Source organism: Molothrus ater, chromosome 11 (genome assembly GCF_012460135.2).
Source record: "Molothrus ater isolate BHLD 08-10-18 breed brown headed cowbird chromosome 11, BPBGC_Mater_1.1, whole genome shotgun sequence".
Taxonomy (NCBI): domain Eukaryota; kingdom Metazoa; phylum Chordata; class Aves; order Passeriformes; family Icteridae; genus Molothrus; species Molothrus ater.
In genome coordinates, this window is record NC_050488.2 from 16694015 (window position 1) to 16711587 (window position 17573).

At 46.4% G+C, this 17573-nt stretch overlaps 1 protein-coding gene across 1 annotated transcript; it reads right to left on the reverse strand.

The window, feature by feature from the left end:
• Nucleotides 1-2267: 2267 nt before the first annotated feature.
• LOC118691802 (2-epi-5-epi-valiolone synthase-like) lies at nt 2268-9759 on the reverse strand. The gene is made up of 5 exons (XM_036391208.2): nt 9584-9759; nt 6688-7321; nt 5068-5301; nt 4161-4413; nt 2268-3111 (listed from the first exon to the last, which is right to left on the reverse strand). The coding sequence occupies exons 1-5, from the start codon at nt 9757-9759 to the stop codon at nt 2972-2974; spliced, it is 1437 nt and encodes a 478-aa protein (XP_036247101.2). The 3' UTR covers nt 2268-2971.
• Between the last annotated feature and the right edge of the window lie 7814 nt (nt 9760-17573).

A 17573-nucleotide genomic window follows, 5' to 3' on the forward strand; every position in this document is an offset into this window, starting at 1 on the left:
AGCAGAGATCTTAGGTCTAATATAATAGTTCTGTTTGAAAAAGCAGGAACTAAATCAATGCTGAATAAATGGAAAAGAATTAAATTCATGCTAGACATTAAAAAAAATGCACCTCAAACAATGAGGGGTATTTTAAAAAGTCACTGTTTTATTAATAATACTTTCCACCCCTTTCCCTTGATCTTTTGATGACAAGCCTGGCAAAGGCACTTTTTATCAGACACTGAAGCAATTTTGCTGCTGTCATGTGCCTTTCTTGATACACACATATTAGTCACGCAGCCGTTTTATGTTCTTTAGCATATTTTAATATATAATTAAAAATGTGCCTGTCTGCTACCAAGCAACCAAGCACGTCAGGGGCTGATTGTGTTCTGTCACCCACAGCAGAAGGGAGGGTAAAAAACAATAATAATCATGTGTTCACTTTTCAGTCCTAATTGTACTTCAGCTCCTTGGATATGTTGTCACAGACACAACCACTGGCTTCTGGAGGCAGAGGCAAAGCCAACATGGGGGAATGGCTGGCAGGTGACCCACAGCCAGGTCACTGTCACCAATAACACGTTGGTCCTGGATGCCGGGCTTTTAATGGGCTTTTGTGACTCTTTTTAGTTCAGTTCACCTCGACCCTGCTAAGCTGCAGCTTGGCTTTCCCTGGAAATGGAGTTCCAAAAGCGTCTGGGCTCCTGAGAGTCTCTCCCTGGACATTTAAAATAACTCAAGTTGATGTTTGTATTGTACCTCCTCCACGGAGATAGATGGGAGCAGGACACTGTGCTGCAGGGCACTGACTTGGGCAGGTGATAATCCTGTGCTTCATTCATTTCTAGATTATCTGGTGTGAAATATGGCCCACAGAGCTGCTGGAGAGGAGGAGGAGGAGGACCATTTGTGAGTGTGCCCAGGTGATCATTGTAAGCACAACATTAATGGCTCTCAGCACCTTTGCCCCTTGGACTGCTGTCCCTGAGGCTCCCTCATGCTCCCAAAAAGTTGGGGTCATGGAATATTTCAGGTTGGAAGAGCCCACAGTGGGTTATCTGGTCCTACCTCCCTGCTTGATCAGGGTCATCCCAGAGCACAGGATTGTGCCCAGACATTTTTGGAATACCCCCAGTAAGGGGGACTCCACACCCTCTCTGGACAGTCCGTTCCAGTGCACAGTCACCGCACAACAAAGAAGTTCCTCCTCAAGTTCAGGTGGAACTTTCTCTGCATCAGTTTCTGCCAGTGTCCTCTTGTCCTGTTGCTGGGCACCACTGAGCAGAGCCTGCTCAATCCTCTGGCTCCTTCCTTCAGACCTCATGGGCCCTCAACTGCTCTCCTGTTGCACTGTCCCTGTCCTAGCAAAGCTGGTGGATCCCTGAGATCCCAGTGATGCTCTCCCCACACAGTGGCTGCTGTCAGAAACCCACTGAATGAGCCTGTGTTTGATGGTCTAGAAAAAGGAGACAAGTTCACTGGTATCCTCAGCCCCAGCTTATTTAACTCTGGGAATTATGGGTTTATTTTTAAGAAGTTGTGTCTCTGAGGATGTGCTCTAAAGCTCTTTGGTAAACTGGTGCCATCTGTGTGAAACCCTGTCCTGAAACTGGAGCAATGCACTGCACTGGAGAAGGCTGAGCAGGGCTTTCTGTGTAGTTTTAAGCACCTCTTCTCCAGGCTCAAGAGGAAAAGGGATTTACATGTCAGGTCTATGCCACACCTCTCTAGTCTGTGTCTCTCAGGCATGTGCAAAAGTACTCAGGCACACACTGTAGGCAGCAATGCAATCATTAGTTCAAAAATTTTTCAATTTTAGTAGCTTTTATTACTTCAGCAAAACAGAAGCCAGCACATCAGCACAAACTGGTGTGGGACAAAAACACCAGAGGAAAAAACAATGTTGTCAATAATTCAAAGACTGTTTGTTGATTGCAATTCCTTTGATTGGACCTCCAGGGAGAAGGATGACATTACTTTTACATTTTTCACCATCAGCATCCATTATATAATCTGCTCAGAGTTTGCCAGGATCCTGAGACATGACAGTGAAGCTGCTTGAAGATGATGAACTTGCTTGGAGTCCTCTAATTTCTCTTGATTTTCCCCAGCTGGCCCTATCTAACCAGAAAAGGCTGAGATGGGAAAGGAGCCAGGGTCTGGCAGGTAGGAGGAGCCCTGTGGCAGATGTGGAGGCACCAGGGGGTTCTGCAATATTGCCAGGAGCCCAACTTTGTTTTTAGGCAGCAGTGCTGCAAACTGCACCCTGCTTGTCACACCGGTGGCTTGCAGGGATTACGAAGTGACACCACCACAAACATTTGGGCAGCAAGAGGAGATTTGCCAGCATGGCCTCAGTATCTGAGTCCGAGGACAAAGGGCTGCCATACTGCCAGGAGACAGCCCCCATGTGCTCCACAGCAGCAATATTTACTGATCTGTGACTTGTGATGGTGCCTCTAATCAGAGCATATCATTCCCTGGGTGCAAAGGCTGGCAGATGATCTTCTTTGTTTTACTCTTTTGAATGAGAGAAAACAAGAAGAACACCAAGAAGAAAAGAATGACCAGTGAAGGTGATAACCTACTTGAAATATTTTATATAGCATAGGAATTTTGCATGGTGCCATACCATGGTCTATGAACCAGCTACACCTGCTTGTGTAAGGGGTTCAAGCACAAGCAATGGTGGGACACCAGTGGCAAGGGCCATGGCAGTTACCAGTTTGGATTAACTACATAAATGAATAATCCTGGTCACTTTCCCTGAAAGAAGACCATTTGCTATAAACTACACTACTGGCACACTGTGGTTTCACTTGTGAACAATCACTCCTTCAGCAATAATAGATTCCCTTTCAAAGAAAGCAATTGAAAAAGGCCAATCCCAACAGATGCCAATATTCTGCTTGTTCCACGCAGCTCTGGAGTGTATGCAGTGTCGCAGGTGCTTCTGGATTTATCTTGTTCAAAAATCAGTTCTGCCTTACAGTGGCACACAGCTCAGGCTTGGGGCAGGACTGTCACCTTGGGCTTGCAGCTCTTCCTCCAGCCCCATCTTGCAGTCCTTGACCCACAGCTTGTATGCTCTTTCCAGGGTCTCTTCACTGGTGTCATTAAATATGTCTGGAAAATAAGAGTTGTAGTTAATAGGACATCCAGAGGAGCTTTTCCTGCCTGCACACACTGACTGTGGCTGTCACTCCAGTTTGTGGGAGCCTTTTGTCTTGTGTGTAGAGACTGAGCTTCATGGAATTGGTGTGAAAAGGAAAGAGATGGCAGAGATCACAACCTGGTACCATGCATTGCTTCTGTGTTAGGGGCTGGTTAGCTTTTATTTTTAAATCTTATGAGTATTTCATACCTGATATTGAACAGATATTATTTAATTTGCAAATATAATTTCTAGGCACAGTAAAAAATTAAATTCCTTTTGCCAAGGATATTTAACAAATGTTTTCAAGTATAGTAGAAGAATTGTTTTTGTCTTCTCCCCTTGCTGGTTTTTCTGCCAGAGCATTGCATTTCCCTTTGCAAAATGAATTGGTTAATCATAATGCAATTAATTAGACTTCAGTCCTTAACAGAGTTCTGGGCTTGTACACAGGAGGGACCCTATCTCTCGATCGGTTTACCAAGATGCAAAAAAGAGTGCAAGAAATGCACGACTGCAAACCACGGAGCGCATTTCCCAGGCTGTCAGTGCCCGCCAAGTGTCCCCTCAGGGACTCCCTGGAGTCCCTCAGGCCGTACCTGCCATGCCGAGGCCTGTGGGGAGAGCAGTGCATTTCCCTTTGTAAAATGAATTGGTTGTGTCCCCTCGGGGGGCTCCCCAGGACCCTCAGGCCATACCTGCCATGCCAAGGCCGTGGGCAGAGCAGTGCATTTCCCTTTCCAAAATGAATTGGTTAAGTGTCCCCTCGGGTTGCCAAGTGTCCCCTCAGGGACTCCCTGGAGTCCCTCAGGCCATACCTGCCATGCCAAGGCTGTGGGCAGAGCAGTGCATTTCCCTTTGCAAAATGAATTGGTTGTGTCCCCTCGAGGTGCCAAGTGTCCCCTTGTGGGGCTCCCTAGTGTCCCTCAGAGGCCAGCGGACAGAGCTTTGCATGTCCCTTTACAAAATGAATTGGTTAAATGTCCCCTCGGGGGGCTCCCCGGGGTCCCTGAGGCCGTACCTGCCACGCCGAGGCCTGTGGGCAGGGGCATCCTCAGCTGTCCCCCGCTGTGCTTGAGGCGCTCCCTCAGGGCTCTCTGGATGAGGGCCCAGCTGCAGCCGCTGTGCCAGACCGGCAGCTCCAGGCCCCGCATGCACTGCAGGATCTGCTCCTTGTCCTCGGCGGCCAGCAGCCCTCGCGCGTGGGCCACGTACGTCATGAAGGCCATGTCGATGTTCACGGCTTCCCCGTGCATCAGCGACGGCAGAACCCTCTGCAGAATATCAAAGGTGGGTGGCACAACGGGTTTGGGGTGGCAAACAGGAAACAAGTGGGGTTTATTGCTAAAAGTGTCCCTGCAAATCGACATTTGACTCACTGCTGTTGCTGGATGTTGGCGTCTTGTGATTTATGGGTTGCTAGGATGATCCGTTTTGCACATGATTAATCGCAACTAAAATCTTCCATAGGGATCTAGGATCTAATTCTCCTCCCATCTAAATCACTGATAGAGCACCATGAGATGGAGGGATGGGCTCTGGATATTGGATAAGATGTAGGTGTCCCCCCTCATTCCTCAGCGGCAATTTCTCCCCAGCAATACGAGCTATGGCCTCCATGCCTTTCTGCTGCTACAGCTCATGTTGGTGATTTCCAGTGGCTTCACTGCAGCCTGGTTTTCTTTGAGCTTCAGTAAGTGCCTAGTAAGAAGCAGCAACTGGATCGAGGTCTGAATTGGAAATGGGTGGAGGTGTGGGGGAAATGGGGCAGGAGAAGGAGTCCCTTTGACACCAGGCCGGTGTGTTGGGTGACCTAGCATGTGCAAATCTGGAGTTTCAACTCCTTTTCACAAGGTTTTCATGAAGCCTATTGAATTTTTTTATTTTGTCTTTGAAGTGGATATTGCAATATAAAGTTTGTCACTCACCATTTCCAGCTCTGGGCTAATAAGGTGGCCAAAATCAACCAGTCTGTCCAGGTCATCCTCCCAGAGGTTGGGAGCCAGCTCTTCCAGCATGGTTTCAATGGCAATCCTGGTAGTCTGCAGTGCAGCATCCCCATGGTGAGCAAAGCCATTGCAGGACTGGAACTTGGTGTCCAGTAGGTATTTTCCATGGTTCTTGAGCAGGTCAAACAGCCCTTTGTGTTTCATGAGGGCCATCTGGGACAAAGAAGACATAATTAAGGATAATTGTCTGATACTTGTATTTGCTGTTGGAAACTTAAGTGTTTCAATAGATTGGACTGCAATAACATGTTATACACTAGTTCCCCTGCTGCTGGGCAGCTCTGCCCGTGCTGGGGGCTTGCTACATGCTCCCATAGCCCAGCAGCTGGTTTGTAATGAGCTTTGGTTATTTCTGTGCCTAGAAGAGAACTTGGGACTGGATGGTGGCCATCCCCAGGACAGGGACTGGGCAGTGGGGACCACCACCTTGGAGTTGCTCTTAGGGCAATGGACGGAGGGAAAACACTGCAGTATAGAGAATATGAGGGCTTAGAAGTGATGTCCTTGTTAGAAGTGCATATTTTTTCCCTCTCTGACTCATGCATTAGCCCCACCCCTGCAGTGGGGAATGGTGACCTGAGGGTTTCCCAGTGCCTGCCAGAAACCTCCAGATATCCTGGGGATTTCTCACTGTGCAAGCACTGAAAATTGCTGTTGATGAACTCATCTCTAATACACTTTAATAGCTTGAACTCTGCTTTATCAAAAGTTTCCAAAGCTCTCCAGACATAAAGCCATTTACTGAGCACTTTCCAGGTAATTTTAGGAGTAGAATTTGCCTCGCAGGAGATTGATTGACCACACTTGACATACCCACTGAGGTAGGTGCAAATGATCTTGCAGATTATTAATCCCCAGCATAATGAGCCTCAGATTCTCTGCCAGGAGTTCATTACAGAGTGCTATGGATCAGCCTCAATGGAGAGATGAGGCTTTTCTTCCCTGGTTTTGCTGTGTCTCCTGTGAGTGTTTGCTGTTTCTGGCTATGAGTTTTGGAGTTTCCTCTGCAGGGTTAGCACTGGGCACTGAGTGTAAGGCATGTTCTAACAAATTCAGCAGCTGTATAAAATATATATATATAGACTCAATGAGAGTTAAAAGTCCTCATGCACCCTTGATGGCCCACCTTGATTCCTCTAAGTTGTTTATAGAATGCCACGGATTCTGCTGGACATTTTACTTTCCAATACTTAAAAGGGGCAAGAAAGATGAGGACAGACTTTTTAGTAGGGCCTGTTATGCTAGAACAGGGATAGTGGTTTAAACTGAAAGAAGATATATTCAGGCTAGTTGTGAGGAAGAAATTTTTTACCATGGGGATAGTGAAACCCTGGAAGGAGTTTTCCAGGGACTGGTAGATGCCCCCATTCCTGGAAATACTCAAGAAGATGTTGGATGGGGCTTTGAGCAACCTGACCGAGTGAAAGATATCCCTCCTCATCAAGGGGGTCAGATTTGGTGACCTTCAAAGGTCCCTTCCAACCCAAACCATTGTATGACTTTTCAGTTTTGAAAAACTGCACCTGCAAAAGTTCATACCTTTAAAATTTCCCCGAGGCCATTGGAAATGTGTCGCCGAGGGATGCTCTGGAGGAAGGACCTGTCCAGGAAACTCGCCACCGGTGGGGTGTAGCCCCCGAGCTTGTTTTTACACTGCAGAAAGTTCACCCCGTTCTTGGCCCCCACGCTGGCATCCACGTAGGAGAGGAGGGTGGTGGGGACCCGAATGTAGGGGGTGCGTCTCCTGTAGAGCGACGCGGCAAGCCCCACGATGTCCAGGCACACGCCCCCGCCAATGGCGATGATGGGCTCCGTGCGCCGGTCCAGGCTGAAGCTCTGGACCTCGTGCAAGATGTTCAACACCAAGTCCATGGATTTTGTTTCCTCAGTGGTGGGCAGGGCGAGGATTTTGTGCTGGACGTTGTTCTCTTCAAAGTATTTTCTGACTTTGGAGCCGTAAAGTTTGTCGACGACTTCGTCTATGACGATGAAGCGCCGCAGTTTCCTCTTGCTGGCCGTGGCCGGCTCTGTTTGCTGGGGGTCAGTGATGTGGCCCCAGAGCAGAGTGGTATTAGAGGGCTCCAGGATGTTGTATGTTTCTACCACTTTGTAGCAAAAATAGATGGGAGCTTCAATGATCCAGGAAATCCCACCTTCGGAGATGCACTCACCTCTGGCAAGGATCAGAAAACATGGTTTGAAATCACTATATATTCCTAGCTTGATCTTTGCATGTCTGAGCTAATTATAGGATATTGCTGGGAGATAAAGAATGTAGAGTCTCTTGCCCATGCACTGCAGAAACATGGGGCTGTGAGGGTGGGACACCCCCATGGGTGTCAGGGCTCACCAATTTTATTCCTGGAGAAGCTCTCTGAGGTCTAAGTGAGGAGTTAAATGCTTGAATTCGTACATAACATAAAAAAGATACAGTCCAGAAGGGCTGGGGCATGTTTTTCATGCTAGAAGTTGAAAACCCATAAAGAATGAGCCAGCCCAATCATTTCTGCTTTCAGAAAGGGAGTGGGGAAGAGAAGAGGTTGCCAAAATTTTCCACATTCATTGAAGAAGCATCCTCTGATGGTGTATCTAGATGGTAGGAGTAAATTTATTCCTATCTATACACAGCTACACATCACATCTCCATTCAGACCAGTGTTTCTACAATGCCTTAGTTGAACTAGCAGATCTCTACCTCAAAATAGGTGTGATAGAAATAGGAGGTACTCCTGGAGAGGGAAAGAAAATGATCTGGGGGTTGGGAAACAATTCCACATTGGAGTTTTCCAGGGTAAATAAAAGCCAAAATTAGTTATCTATCTAAACTAATGAAAAACACAATCCTACAACCCCTTCCTTCTGTGGGATGGGCAAACCAGGGAAAAAACAAGTTGGGAATCAGAAAAAAAAGGCAGATGTATTTTATATAAGACTGTTATTTGAGCTGCATTTTGGTAAAAAATGAGTTTCTGTGATATTCATTGGATAATCAGATTTCCCTACATGCCCAATTACTTTTCACATGCCTGAACATTCACTTAGAGGTCAAAATAGATGCTTCTCTGCTTTCTTTACCAAATTATCTCTAAGTTTTAAAGTCTCTAAGCCCTTAAACTCCAAAGCTGTTAAACAAAACCAGTGAGGATTTTCACCTTCCAGAAAATTTCTTCTGGGCTTCTCAAATATGGTATCAGAAAAAACATTGTGTACATTTCAATGCACCATCTTATAGCTGTACTTAACTCCATGTGCATTCATCTCTGGTGTGTGACCCTTCTAAGAGACAGGATGGTTTGGAATATTATTTGGTGGAATCAGCTTTGGGTACTGGATGGTACAACCAGTACCCATTGCAACCCCTCTGCTCTATGAAAATCATAGGGAATTTGGGGCTGAACATGCCCTTGTGGGAGCATATATCAGCTGAGGATTTTTCTGCATGTTCTTGGGCCTTAGGTTCACCCTTCTATCAACTGAGGTCCATTAGGCTGGTTTTGGGTCTGCCAAAATCCTGCTCTACCTGCTGCAGCTCTGCTGGGTGATGCTCGTGTGCGGTCACTGCAGGTGCTGGTGAAGGTCCCTCTGGCCTGGCTGAGAAAAGGGTTAGACTTGTGCCATTAGAATCTGAGAATGACAAGGGCTGGAAAACTTCTGACATGCAGAAAAGAACTGTATTAAAAAAGATCTGCATCATGAATGGAGCTCCATGTGCTTTTGAGGAGTATGCTGTAATTAAAAGATAATTAACTGGGGAGACATGCTATCAGCAAAGAGCTGTGTGTATCCCTGGGGGAAAGTTTTGTCTTTGCTCTATCTGAAACAGCATTAGGTGACTTCTGCAGTTTGAGGGATGTGTTAAGGGTTTTGCTCCTGTCAGTGACAGTTTATTTTTCCCACCTACCCATTTCATTTGTCTGCAACCACCTCTATAAACCCATCTGTCTCCCATGCCTCGGCGTGAGATTTTGCGCACACACAGATTGAATTTTCACAGAAATGGAGAAAATGAGCCCAAGTGCAGCACACAGATGTCCCTGCGTAAGCTTCTCAGAAGTTTAAAGAAAATTCCTGTCTACAAAAATGGAGGCTGTTGATAAAATTCCCTCTGTAACTCTGAGCTATGTCAAAGAGCACTGCAACCGCCCGTGCTGCCATACTGCCCATGTTCCCAAGCCATGTTTCCAGGTTTGTATGCATAGGTCAGGTTGGATGGGGGTTGCAACACCCTGGTCCAGTGGAAGGTGTCCCTGCCCATCTCAGGGGTTTGGATTTGGAGACCTTCAAAGATCCCTTGCAGCCTGAACTATTCTGTAATTCTGTCATTCTGTCATTGCGGGTTGAAGCCGCCATGGCACCCAAGACGATTTTTCCATCCCACCAAGAAGACTGCCCAGTTTGGCTGGCCAGAACAACACAGGCCCCTTCCTATACTCACATTGTCGCCTCAGAGAGAGTGACCTCGTCCTCACTGTTGTTGGAGAGGGTTTCTCCTTTCTTGATGCGGCTCCATGTGCTCTTGACTCTTACCAGCTGGAAATCTGTCTGCCGGGGCTCCTGGGCCATGGTGGCTCCTGGGACTGCTGCAGCACACACCTCCTCTGTCACCAGCATGCTTCCAGAAGGTGAAATCTCCCTACCCAGAGATCTCCCATCACTGGGTGCCTTTGAGGTGCTTTTTAAAGGCTCCAGGTTGACCAGGTATCAGGAGGGGAGGTCTCGTCTCCATGTGAGAGACTAATTACAAAACTGAGATTACCTAATCTGGGATGCATGTAAGGGGTGGCAGGGAAGTTTGAAGACACGTGCGACTACCAGGATGGGGTTGTGTAATCAGCTGGTTTTATAATGCTTAAGATGTACAATAGAAGTGCATATATTAACTTCCAACATGATGCCCTACAGCAAATTTAAAGTTATGAAAGGCAGTTTGTGTGATTCTTCACATCATTCAGGAACCTCCTTTGCTGAGCAGAGCCTCTGATCTGGCTGCAGCTCTATGCTGCTCTTATGGGATGAGACAGGAGCAGAAGCGTGGGGATCAATACCAGCTGGTTAAAACCTCTTTTGAGTTCACATTCCCTGGGATTTTCTTGAATTAAGGAAAAAAACTATATATATAATAGATATTTTTGCTTTTATGGTGGGTTAAAAAAAATTATCAGAGAGCATTTATCTCCTGAAGGGCTGTTTGGGGCATGAGCTGGGTTTTGATCCTCACTGTGACTGGGAGATGCACAATTCACTTTTCCATGTGATCTTCCAGCTGGGGCTTTTGGAGGGCCCCAGGCTCAGGTTGCCACACAAAGTATTCCCTTGGCATACAGCTCTGTGTGCTGAGCACAGGAAGATCTTCCTTTGATTTCACCAGCAGTGCCTGAAGGCACAAACCTGTCTTTGCCACCTTCTCAGCCGTGTTTCTGAAAGCTGTCCTTGTTCAGAAACAAAGATCAAGAAAACCAAAATCAGATGTAAAAGCAGAGGCAGGAAAAAATGAGTCTTAAAGAACCCATTGGACAACACTGTGTCATTGCTTTGAAGGCTTAATTGCAGCCAAACTCACTTTGGAACCTTCATCTATCTCAAAACTAATATCGAGGAAAAGTTGCAAGAAAAACTTCCAAAGCCATGTAGCCCTGCTCCAAGAAGTGCCTGACTCCTGACTCCAGTCCTCACTGCTGGCTTCATCTCCACAGGGCAAAGTGCTTTTTAAAGAGGACAGGCTGTTAACCCCATTTTGTAGAAGAAGAAAATAGAATCTCAGAAGTGAAACAACTTTCCCAAAGTCACCTTAAAGCTAGTCCCGTTTAGATGGCACACTAAAGCTCGTAGCCTGTTTACCAAATACTTGTCTGAAATTTTAACTCCCAATCTAAATACAATTTTTATTGCTTTCTGCAGGAACTGCAATTCTAATGCAGTTTGTTGTTTACTAAATCATAAAATAGAACAATCTTAGGTATGCCAGGAGGTCTGTCTTTTTCATCTTGTTTATTTGTTTTAACTAATAACAATACAGTCAGCATTGAGTCTTCTTTTATTTGCTTTTCTTTTACTCTTTCATCATATGCATTTACTTATTTTCTATTTATACTTCCCTATTCTATTCTGGGGACACTGAAATATCTTCTGTTGCATTTGAGAAGTTGACAAATTTACATTGGTTACTCCAGTGTGTGGCTGTACAGGGCAGCGGTGACCTTGTGGCTAAGGACTCCTTGTAGATAATCTGAAGGGGGTTCAGAGTTCTGGGACATTTTTGGCCCCATACCTGGTGGTTTAGCTGGGGCATGTCTGTGATATGTAACTAGAAGGTTATGAAACTGCCAATTACTTTCTTGAGAGCCAGCAGCTTCCCAAGGTCAGGATGTGAACTTACTCTTACGTAAAGCAAAGGCACTGAAAGTCGGCTCCTTTGTTGTGCCTTTCTCATGTCAGAGGCTGTTGGATCTCACCTGCTGCCTGTGCTCTGGGTGGGACAGGAGGGTGCAGCCCCAGCCTGGAGCCATCCTCCCCACACAGCCTCTCCCCAGGGCTGGGGCTCTGCCCTGGTGATTGAGGGAGGAGACTTTGTCCCCTCACCAGGCACCCAAGCACCGACCTCCTGCTCTGCAGAGGCAGCAAACCCACCACAGCATCCTCTGAGGCCAGGGGACAAGAAGGAACATGCATAGCCCTTCAGGTAAACTCCCTGTGTGGGGTGGGGACTCCAGGAGAGCGGTGTGACAGGAGGGGACACCGTGTGATGCCCTAGTCCTGGGTGCCCACCTTCCCCATGGAGAGGGTGCCTGCAGGCTCTGTGGCTTGGCAGCAAGGAGCAGAGGGTAGGTTTGTCAGGGAGAGGAGAGAGGCTCAGCACAGGAGATGGATTTGTAGGAGCCTGGAGCGGAGGGAGTGGGACAATCCCAGGAGAAAGGAATGGTGGGGTGGTGGATGCTTGCAATGTCAAGAGAGCTTTGGCTGTGACTAATTTCTGATGGATTGTCATGCTTTTTTCAGAAATAATTTATCTCCCTAATGAAGCACTGGGGAGATTTAACTTTTCAACTTATTTTCCAGCAGTAGAGCCTGTAGAAAATGCATCAGCTAGTGTGTATTTTCCTTGCTTTCCCTTGACGTTCAGTCAGGGTTTAGATCCCTGGTTCCTGCCATGAGTAGCAGCATCCTCTCTCTGGCTGCTTCCTCATGCACCCACTCCATCCCTAAGCTCCTACCTGTCCCAGGCCATCACTGCTGGCTTGCTGCAGGCTCTGGCACTGTGGATGCTGAGGCTAAGGCTGAGCAGGCTGAGCTCTGCTGGGACATGCCCCCTGCAATGTCTGATGGCCACTCTGGTTTTGGCCACACTGCCCACCCACCCCTGTCCCCGCACAGGCCATGACAAGCCCTGTGCTGAGACATGTGTTTACACACTAAGGCAAAGAGATGATGGTTGGGATAAGCTGTTGTCAATGCCTGAGGTGCCCTGGTGAATATGATGGCTGGAGCTGTTGGGGATGGTTTTAGCAGATTGGATTTCTAGGTGCTTAGCACTGAGCAGCTCCTGCCAAAGTGCTTGGCACAGCAGCACCAAACGGTCTGGCATCAAAGTGTTCAGGTGGATCAGGTTCAGTGCTCTGCCCTGGCTGAGAAGAGGGCTCTTTTGGAAGGCATTTCTGGGGCTGCAGAACAGATCTAGAGCCTGGAAGGTAAAATAAGGATAACTCTAAAATGGGAACCATAGGTTTGATCTTTTTGGTCTCATGTCTTTGCTTTGTTTTTGCCAAATTCAGACTATCTTTTGTCTCTGTGCCTCCTTCGGGGTGGCCCCTGCAAACAGTAAAGTGTTCTCCTCTTTTCTCCACCTAAAATGTGACATCTGAGCACAAACTGCAGAGTTTAATTGAGATTCTGGAGCAGCAGGTCCCTCCATGGCACTGCACTACCTGTCTGCCCAGGGGACACTGATGTCCCACACGTACAACCTTGCAATCCTAACTCCTGACTTTGGTGTGAATCAAATCTCCTGATTTCAGACAGAGTAGAAGCTGCAATTTATTGTTCAGCTTAGCTGTAAAATAGGGTGGCTGTGCTCTCAGCACCTGCCCAGGAAGATGCTGGGAACCATTCTGCTGGCAAGAATGGTCCATTTTAAGAACTGCCACCTTATCTTCCTTTATGAAGCTGCTGGAGACCTAAAGCAGCCCTTTCCTGCTCTTTCGTGGTAGGACTATTTTCAGCATTTTCTTCCTCTGAGTGAGCTGTTTTTCTTTTCTCCCATTGATGATAATGCACAACTAGATGGGAAATGGAAAAAGATCTCTGTGCATACATAGATCCATAGGCACACAATCAGGAAATCTAATTTAGTGCTTAATATACTCCAGCAGTTTTTCTGGGATTGTGCAAAACTATGCACTGAAATGAAGCACTTTTTCCTGGAATTACCTTAAAAAAAAGTAGTTACATAAAGTTTAGCTCACCTTAGTGCTCAGAGCCTTGGGCTGGGCAGCCAGCCCGGAGCTCTGCTCTGACTTGTCTGGTGCTTGCATAAATGAGGGCAATTCTGACCTCTGCTGTTGGCCCAAAGCATCACCAAGCTGCAAAAAATGCAGCACTCCCTGCAAAGGTTGTGTAAGCTTGGATGGGGGGTTGCTCCTGGCATGCCCTGCCTGTGCCCTCTCCCTGCAGCACCTCTTGGCTCTCACATTTGGTGTTGTAACACAGCTTACAAAACAGCTGAGGGTAAGTCTTGTTTCCTCCCCTTTGTGTGACAGGCAATCCCTGTCTGTTACTTATCCAGAAGCAGAACATGAAGATTACTAAAAGCTGACATGGATTATAAACATGTTTTTACCCCTAAATTAGCAGAAAGCCTCAGAGTGCTTGGCAGGGAGGATGAGCAGATCCCAACCTCCCGCACTCTCCAGCTGAGCACTGGGAGCCTGGGGTTGCTCCCTCATGTAATGGTGAAACTGCTACAAGAGGAGTATGTGTCCTCTTCACTGGAAGTGTAGCTGGGCTGAGGTCAGCAAACCAGCATGGTTTGGGAAAGGGGTGGCTATTCCTGCAGCTACAAATAGTTATAAAACTGCTGGAGGAGATAAAAGCTTCCCCTGATGGTTAGAGATTGGGATGAGATATAAATCATGGCATTGTATCACAGAATCACTGAATGGGCTGGTTTGACAAGATGTTAAAGCCCATCACATTCCATCCCCCTGCCATGGGCAGGGACACCTCCCCCTATCCCAGGTTGCTCCCAGCCCTGCCCAGCTTGGCCTTGGACACTTCCAGGGATCCAGGGGCAGCCACAGCTTCTCTGGCCACCCTGTGCCAGGGTCTCATCACCCTCTCAGAATAGAATTTCTTCCTAATAGCTAATCTAAACCTATCCTCTTTCTGTCTGGAGCCATTCCCCCTTGTCCTGTCCCCACATGCCTTGTAAATGGTCTCTTTTCATCCTTGTAGGCTCCCTTCAGGCACTGGAAAGCCACAGAAGTAAAAGAGATGTCTTTTTTCACTCACTCCATGTAGTTCTCTGCAGCTTTTCTATCACAGGCAATAAAACCCTGCCAGGGGCAATCTGCTCCACCCCAGCCTCTTGGCCTGTGTCTCACAGGTGCTTTCATAACTCAGCACGTGCTCTCACACTTGAGGAGTGGGGGAGTTCCTCTGAACCTTGCCTCACCCTCTGGGGCCACAGCTTGCTGTGATCCATGGTGGATTGCTGCCAGAAAGGTTTTCTGGGATCTCAGGGCTGGTTCAGTGCCATGGGCAGCATTGATTTGGCTCCCAGAGCAAGGTGATCTGGATCTTGCAGATGTTTCCACAGCCTTTGAAATGCTGTCATGCTGTGTGGTGCACATCAGCCTCCCTGGCCCAGACGCAGCTTGGGGACCCTTGTGCATCCCATGGACACACAAATCCCCATTTTTACAAAGCTTCACCCACTGCCTGCATCTCCTGCCTGGTTTGGCAAGAGCTGTTTTGGAAGCATTCTGTTTCCTCCAAGGAAAATTGGACCTGGAGGAGCAGGGTTTGTATGCAGTTCTTTGTTGTGTGATGTTTGTCTTGGAGCTTTAAAAGCAAAATTAAATGTGTTTAAAACATTCTTATTCTTGATCCGCTCTGAGGGGAAAAAGGGAGAATGCATGCAGCAAAAATCTATTAGAAGTATATATTAGAAAAGGTTTTCATGATTGTTTTCATAGCCCTTCAAAACCCTGTATTTTGTATTAAAAAAAAAAGGCACACCTGTGTTTATGTTCTTTAAACTCCACTTCCACTGATTGAGCAGTTACAAAATCATTATTCTTCCTTTTAATTTCCATTTCAGAAACTCCGGCTGGGCTCATTGCTGAGAACCTTCTCAAAGCCAGAGAAATAGCCCTCAATGACCCTCATGTACCTGAACAGCTCAGGAATTACTTACAAAAAGCTCTTGATGTTGCTCTTGGACTAGACCCTTACCTGGCTGCAATGGCAGCTTCCAAGAGGTACAGATTGTCCTTTGTAACCTGGTGCTTTTGTCTGTGATGGGATGAATATCTTGTTAGATTTTCTGTCCAGAACATGCCAGAAACGTGGGGGACAGCAGCAGGAAGTGGAATGAGACTTAAGTGCACTCAAACATGTAGCAAAGTGTGCATGGATGTATGTGTGTGAGCCCACAGCCTGCAGGAAAGGAGGTGAGAACAAAAAGCTTTAAGTGTAAAATTTTGGAGATATTCTCCCAAGTGATTGTTGACTGTGGAAGTGTCTGAGTTGGAGCATTTCCTGGGGAACACCAACCTCCACACTGTGCTTGCTGGAAGGCTTGAAAAGTGAGGCCCTGGATCCAGCTGGGATAAATTAGGAGTGAAGAAAACCTGCACCTCTGGATCCACCCTCTAATAACAGCCTTTATATGTGGCTTTTATCTCCAAGCACTCAACAAACATTAATTAATCTGCTAACGAAATTACTCTGGTAACTAAACTAATTAATTAAACTAATTTAAGGTATCATTAATTCAGAAGTCCAACTGATACCCTCATTATTCTTTTTTGAGCTACAGTATGTTACTCAGCCATGTGGGGTCTGCTAAACAATTCCCATTTATCAGTGTACATTTTGATATGTGGAAAAAGACAGTTCTGTCTAAAATTGACAATGTGTAAACTGTTCCAGGCTGTGGATTATGGGAACGCTGAGCGTTCTCTCTGTTGCTGAAATAATAGCTGATAGTTGTTTGACTTACACTTGCTGTAGGATAATAGCTATACATTATCTTATTAAAGTTGTTAAAGCATTTGTGAGGGGCAGAAAAGAGGTTATATAAAATGTTCTACTCTTTAGGTCTTGGATTATCTGACTGTGGCTGACACGGGTTATGAATTCTTTCTCATTTTACTGAGGAGTGAAGGGGGGGAGCTGGAGGAATAAACCCACTGAAATGGCTCTAAACTCTGGCCCAAAGAATGATCACCATCCATTTCTGGTGGTTACTTTGTTCACATAGGGTAATCTAACCTGTCTGGAGGCTATGGACTTCTTCCAGTCCTCTATTGTCTTCCCCATGTAATAGGTAGCATCTCACTTCATCCAGAGACATTGTCACAGGCCTGACTTCTGTGAAATAGCATCTGCAGGCACCCTGCTTTTCTGAGCACTTTGTGAGAAAAAACATTTCTTTTTCCTGCCTTGTAAGAAAAATTTAGATTTTATATCTTTCCCTCTATTCTGAAAGAAACCTTATTTTTGGCTGGAATAAAACTAATAATTGTAGAACTGAACAAAACCTGGCCAGGATAACTGGAGTAATTCACTCCAAAGCAGCAGATAGATAGAGATCTGTCTGGGACCAGCTGAAAATGGAAAAGGTTTGGGGTTGAACAGTGGGGAAATTCTTTCCTTTTGTCCCATGTTCCCTCCTTCCCAAGCCCCTATGGCTGGGGTGGCTGCCAGCACTGAGATGTGCTTATTGCCAAACTAGGTTCTCTTGGACTGGAATTTAGGATACTTGTGATGCTTCTGGGCTAATTTTTTACGGTCATGCACAGATGGAGCTTTTCCAGGAGTTCCCTCTTGGTTGTTGCTCTTTATGCTGGATGCTCAGATTTTGGTTGTTATCATAATACTGAAAAGTCTTTTTTTTTTTTTCCAGAAAAACTTCACCTGAGCACATCCCAGGGGATGCTGAAGGAGTTGAAAGCAGTGTCAGGCTGCAGGAAACACATGCCTCTGGCTCTTTGAATGGCAAGTTGTTCAGCTAAGGGGGTAAAATGCACCAGATTGGTGTAAAGCTGTCACTGGAGTTGAAGAGAAGCTATCATCCTCTACTTTGTCTCGAGTAAGGGAAGGATGAATGCCATGGCAATGCTCAGAAAATGTAGGAAATTACTTATAAAGAAATACCTGAGCTTTCTGTGGGCTTTGAAAACTCTGGCACGAGTTTTCCTGTACCC

Bases quoted from the DNA above. Each gene is read 5' to 3' on its own strand.
- LOC118691802 (XM_036391208.2), bottom strand. From the start codon at position 9,759: ATGCTGGTGACAGAGGAGGTGTGTGCTGCAGCAGTCCCAGGAGCCACC. The intron at 7,322-9,583 runs GTGAGTATAGGA...GATCCTTGCCAG, and splicing joins ACTCTCTCTGAGGCGACAAT to AGGTGAGTGCATCTCCGAAG. The intron at 5,302-6,687 runs GTATGAACTTTT...TCTTTGTCCCAG, and splicing joins GCCTCGGGGAAATTTTAAAG to ATGGCCCTCATGAAACACAA.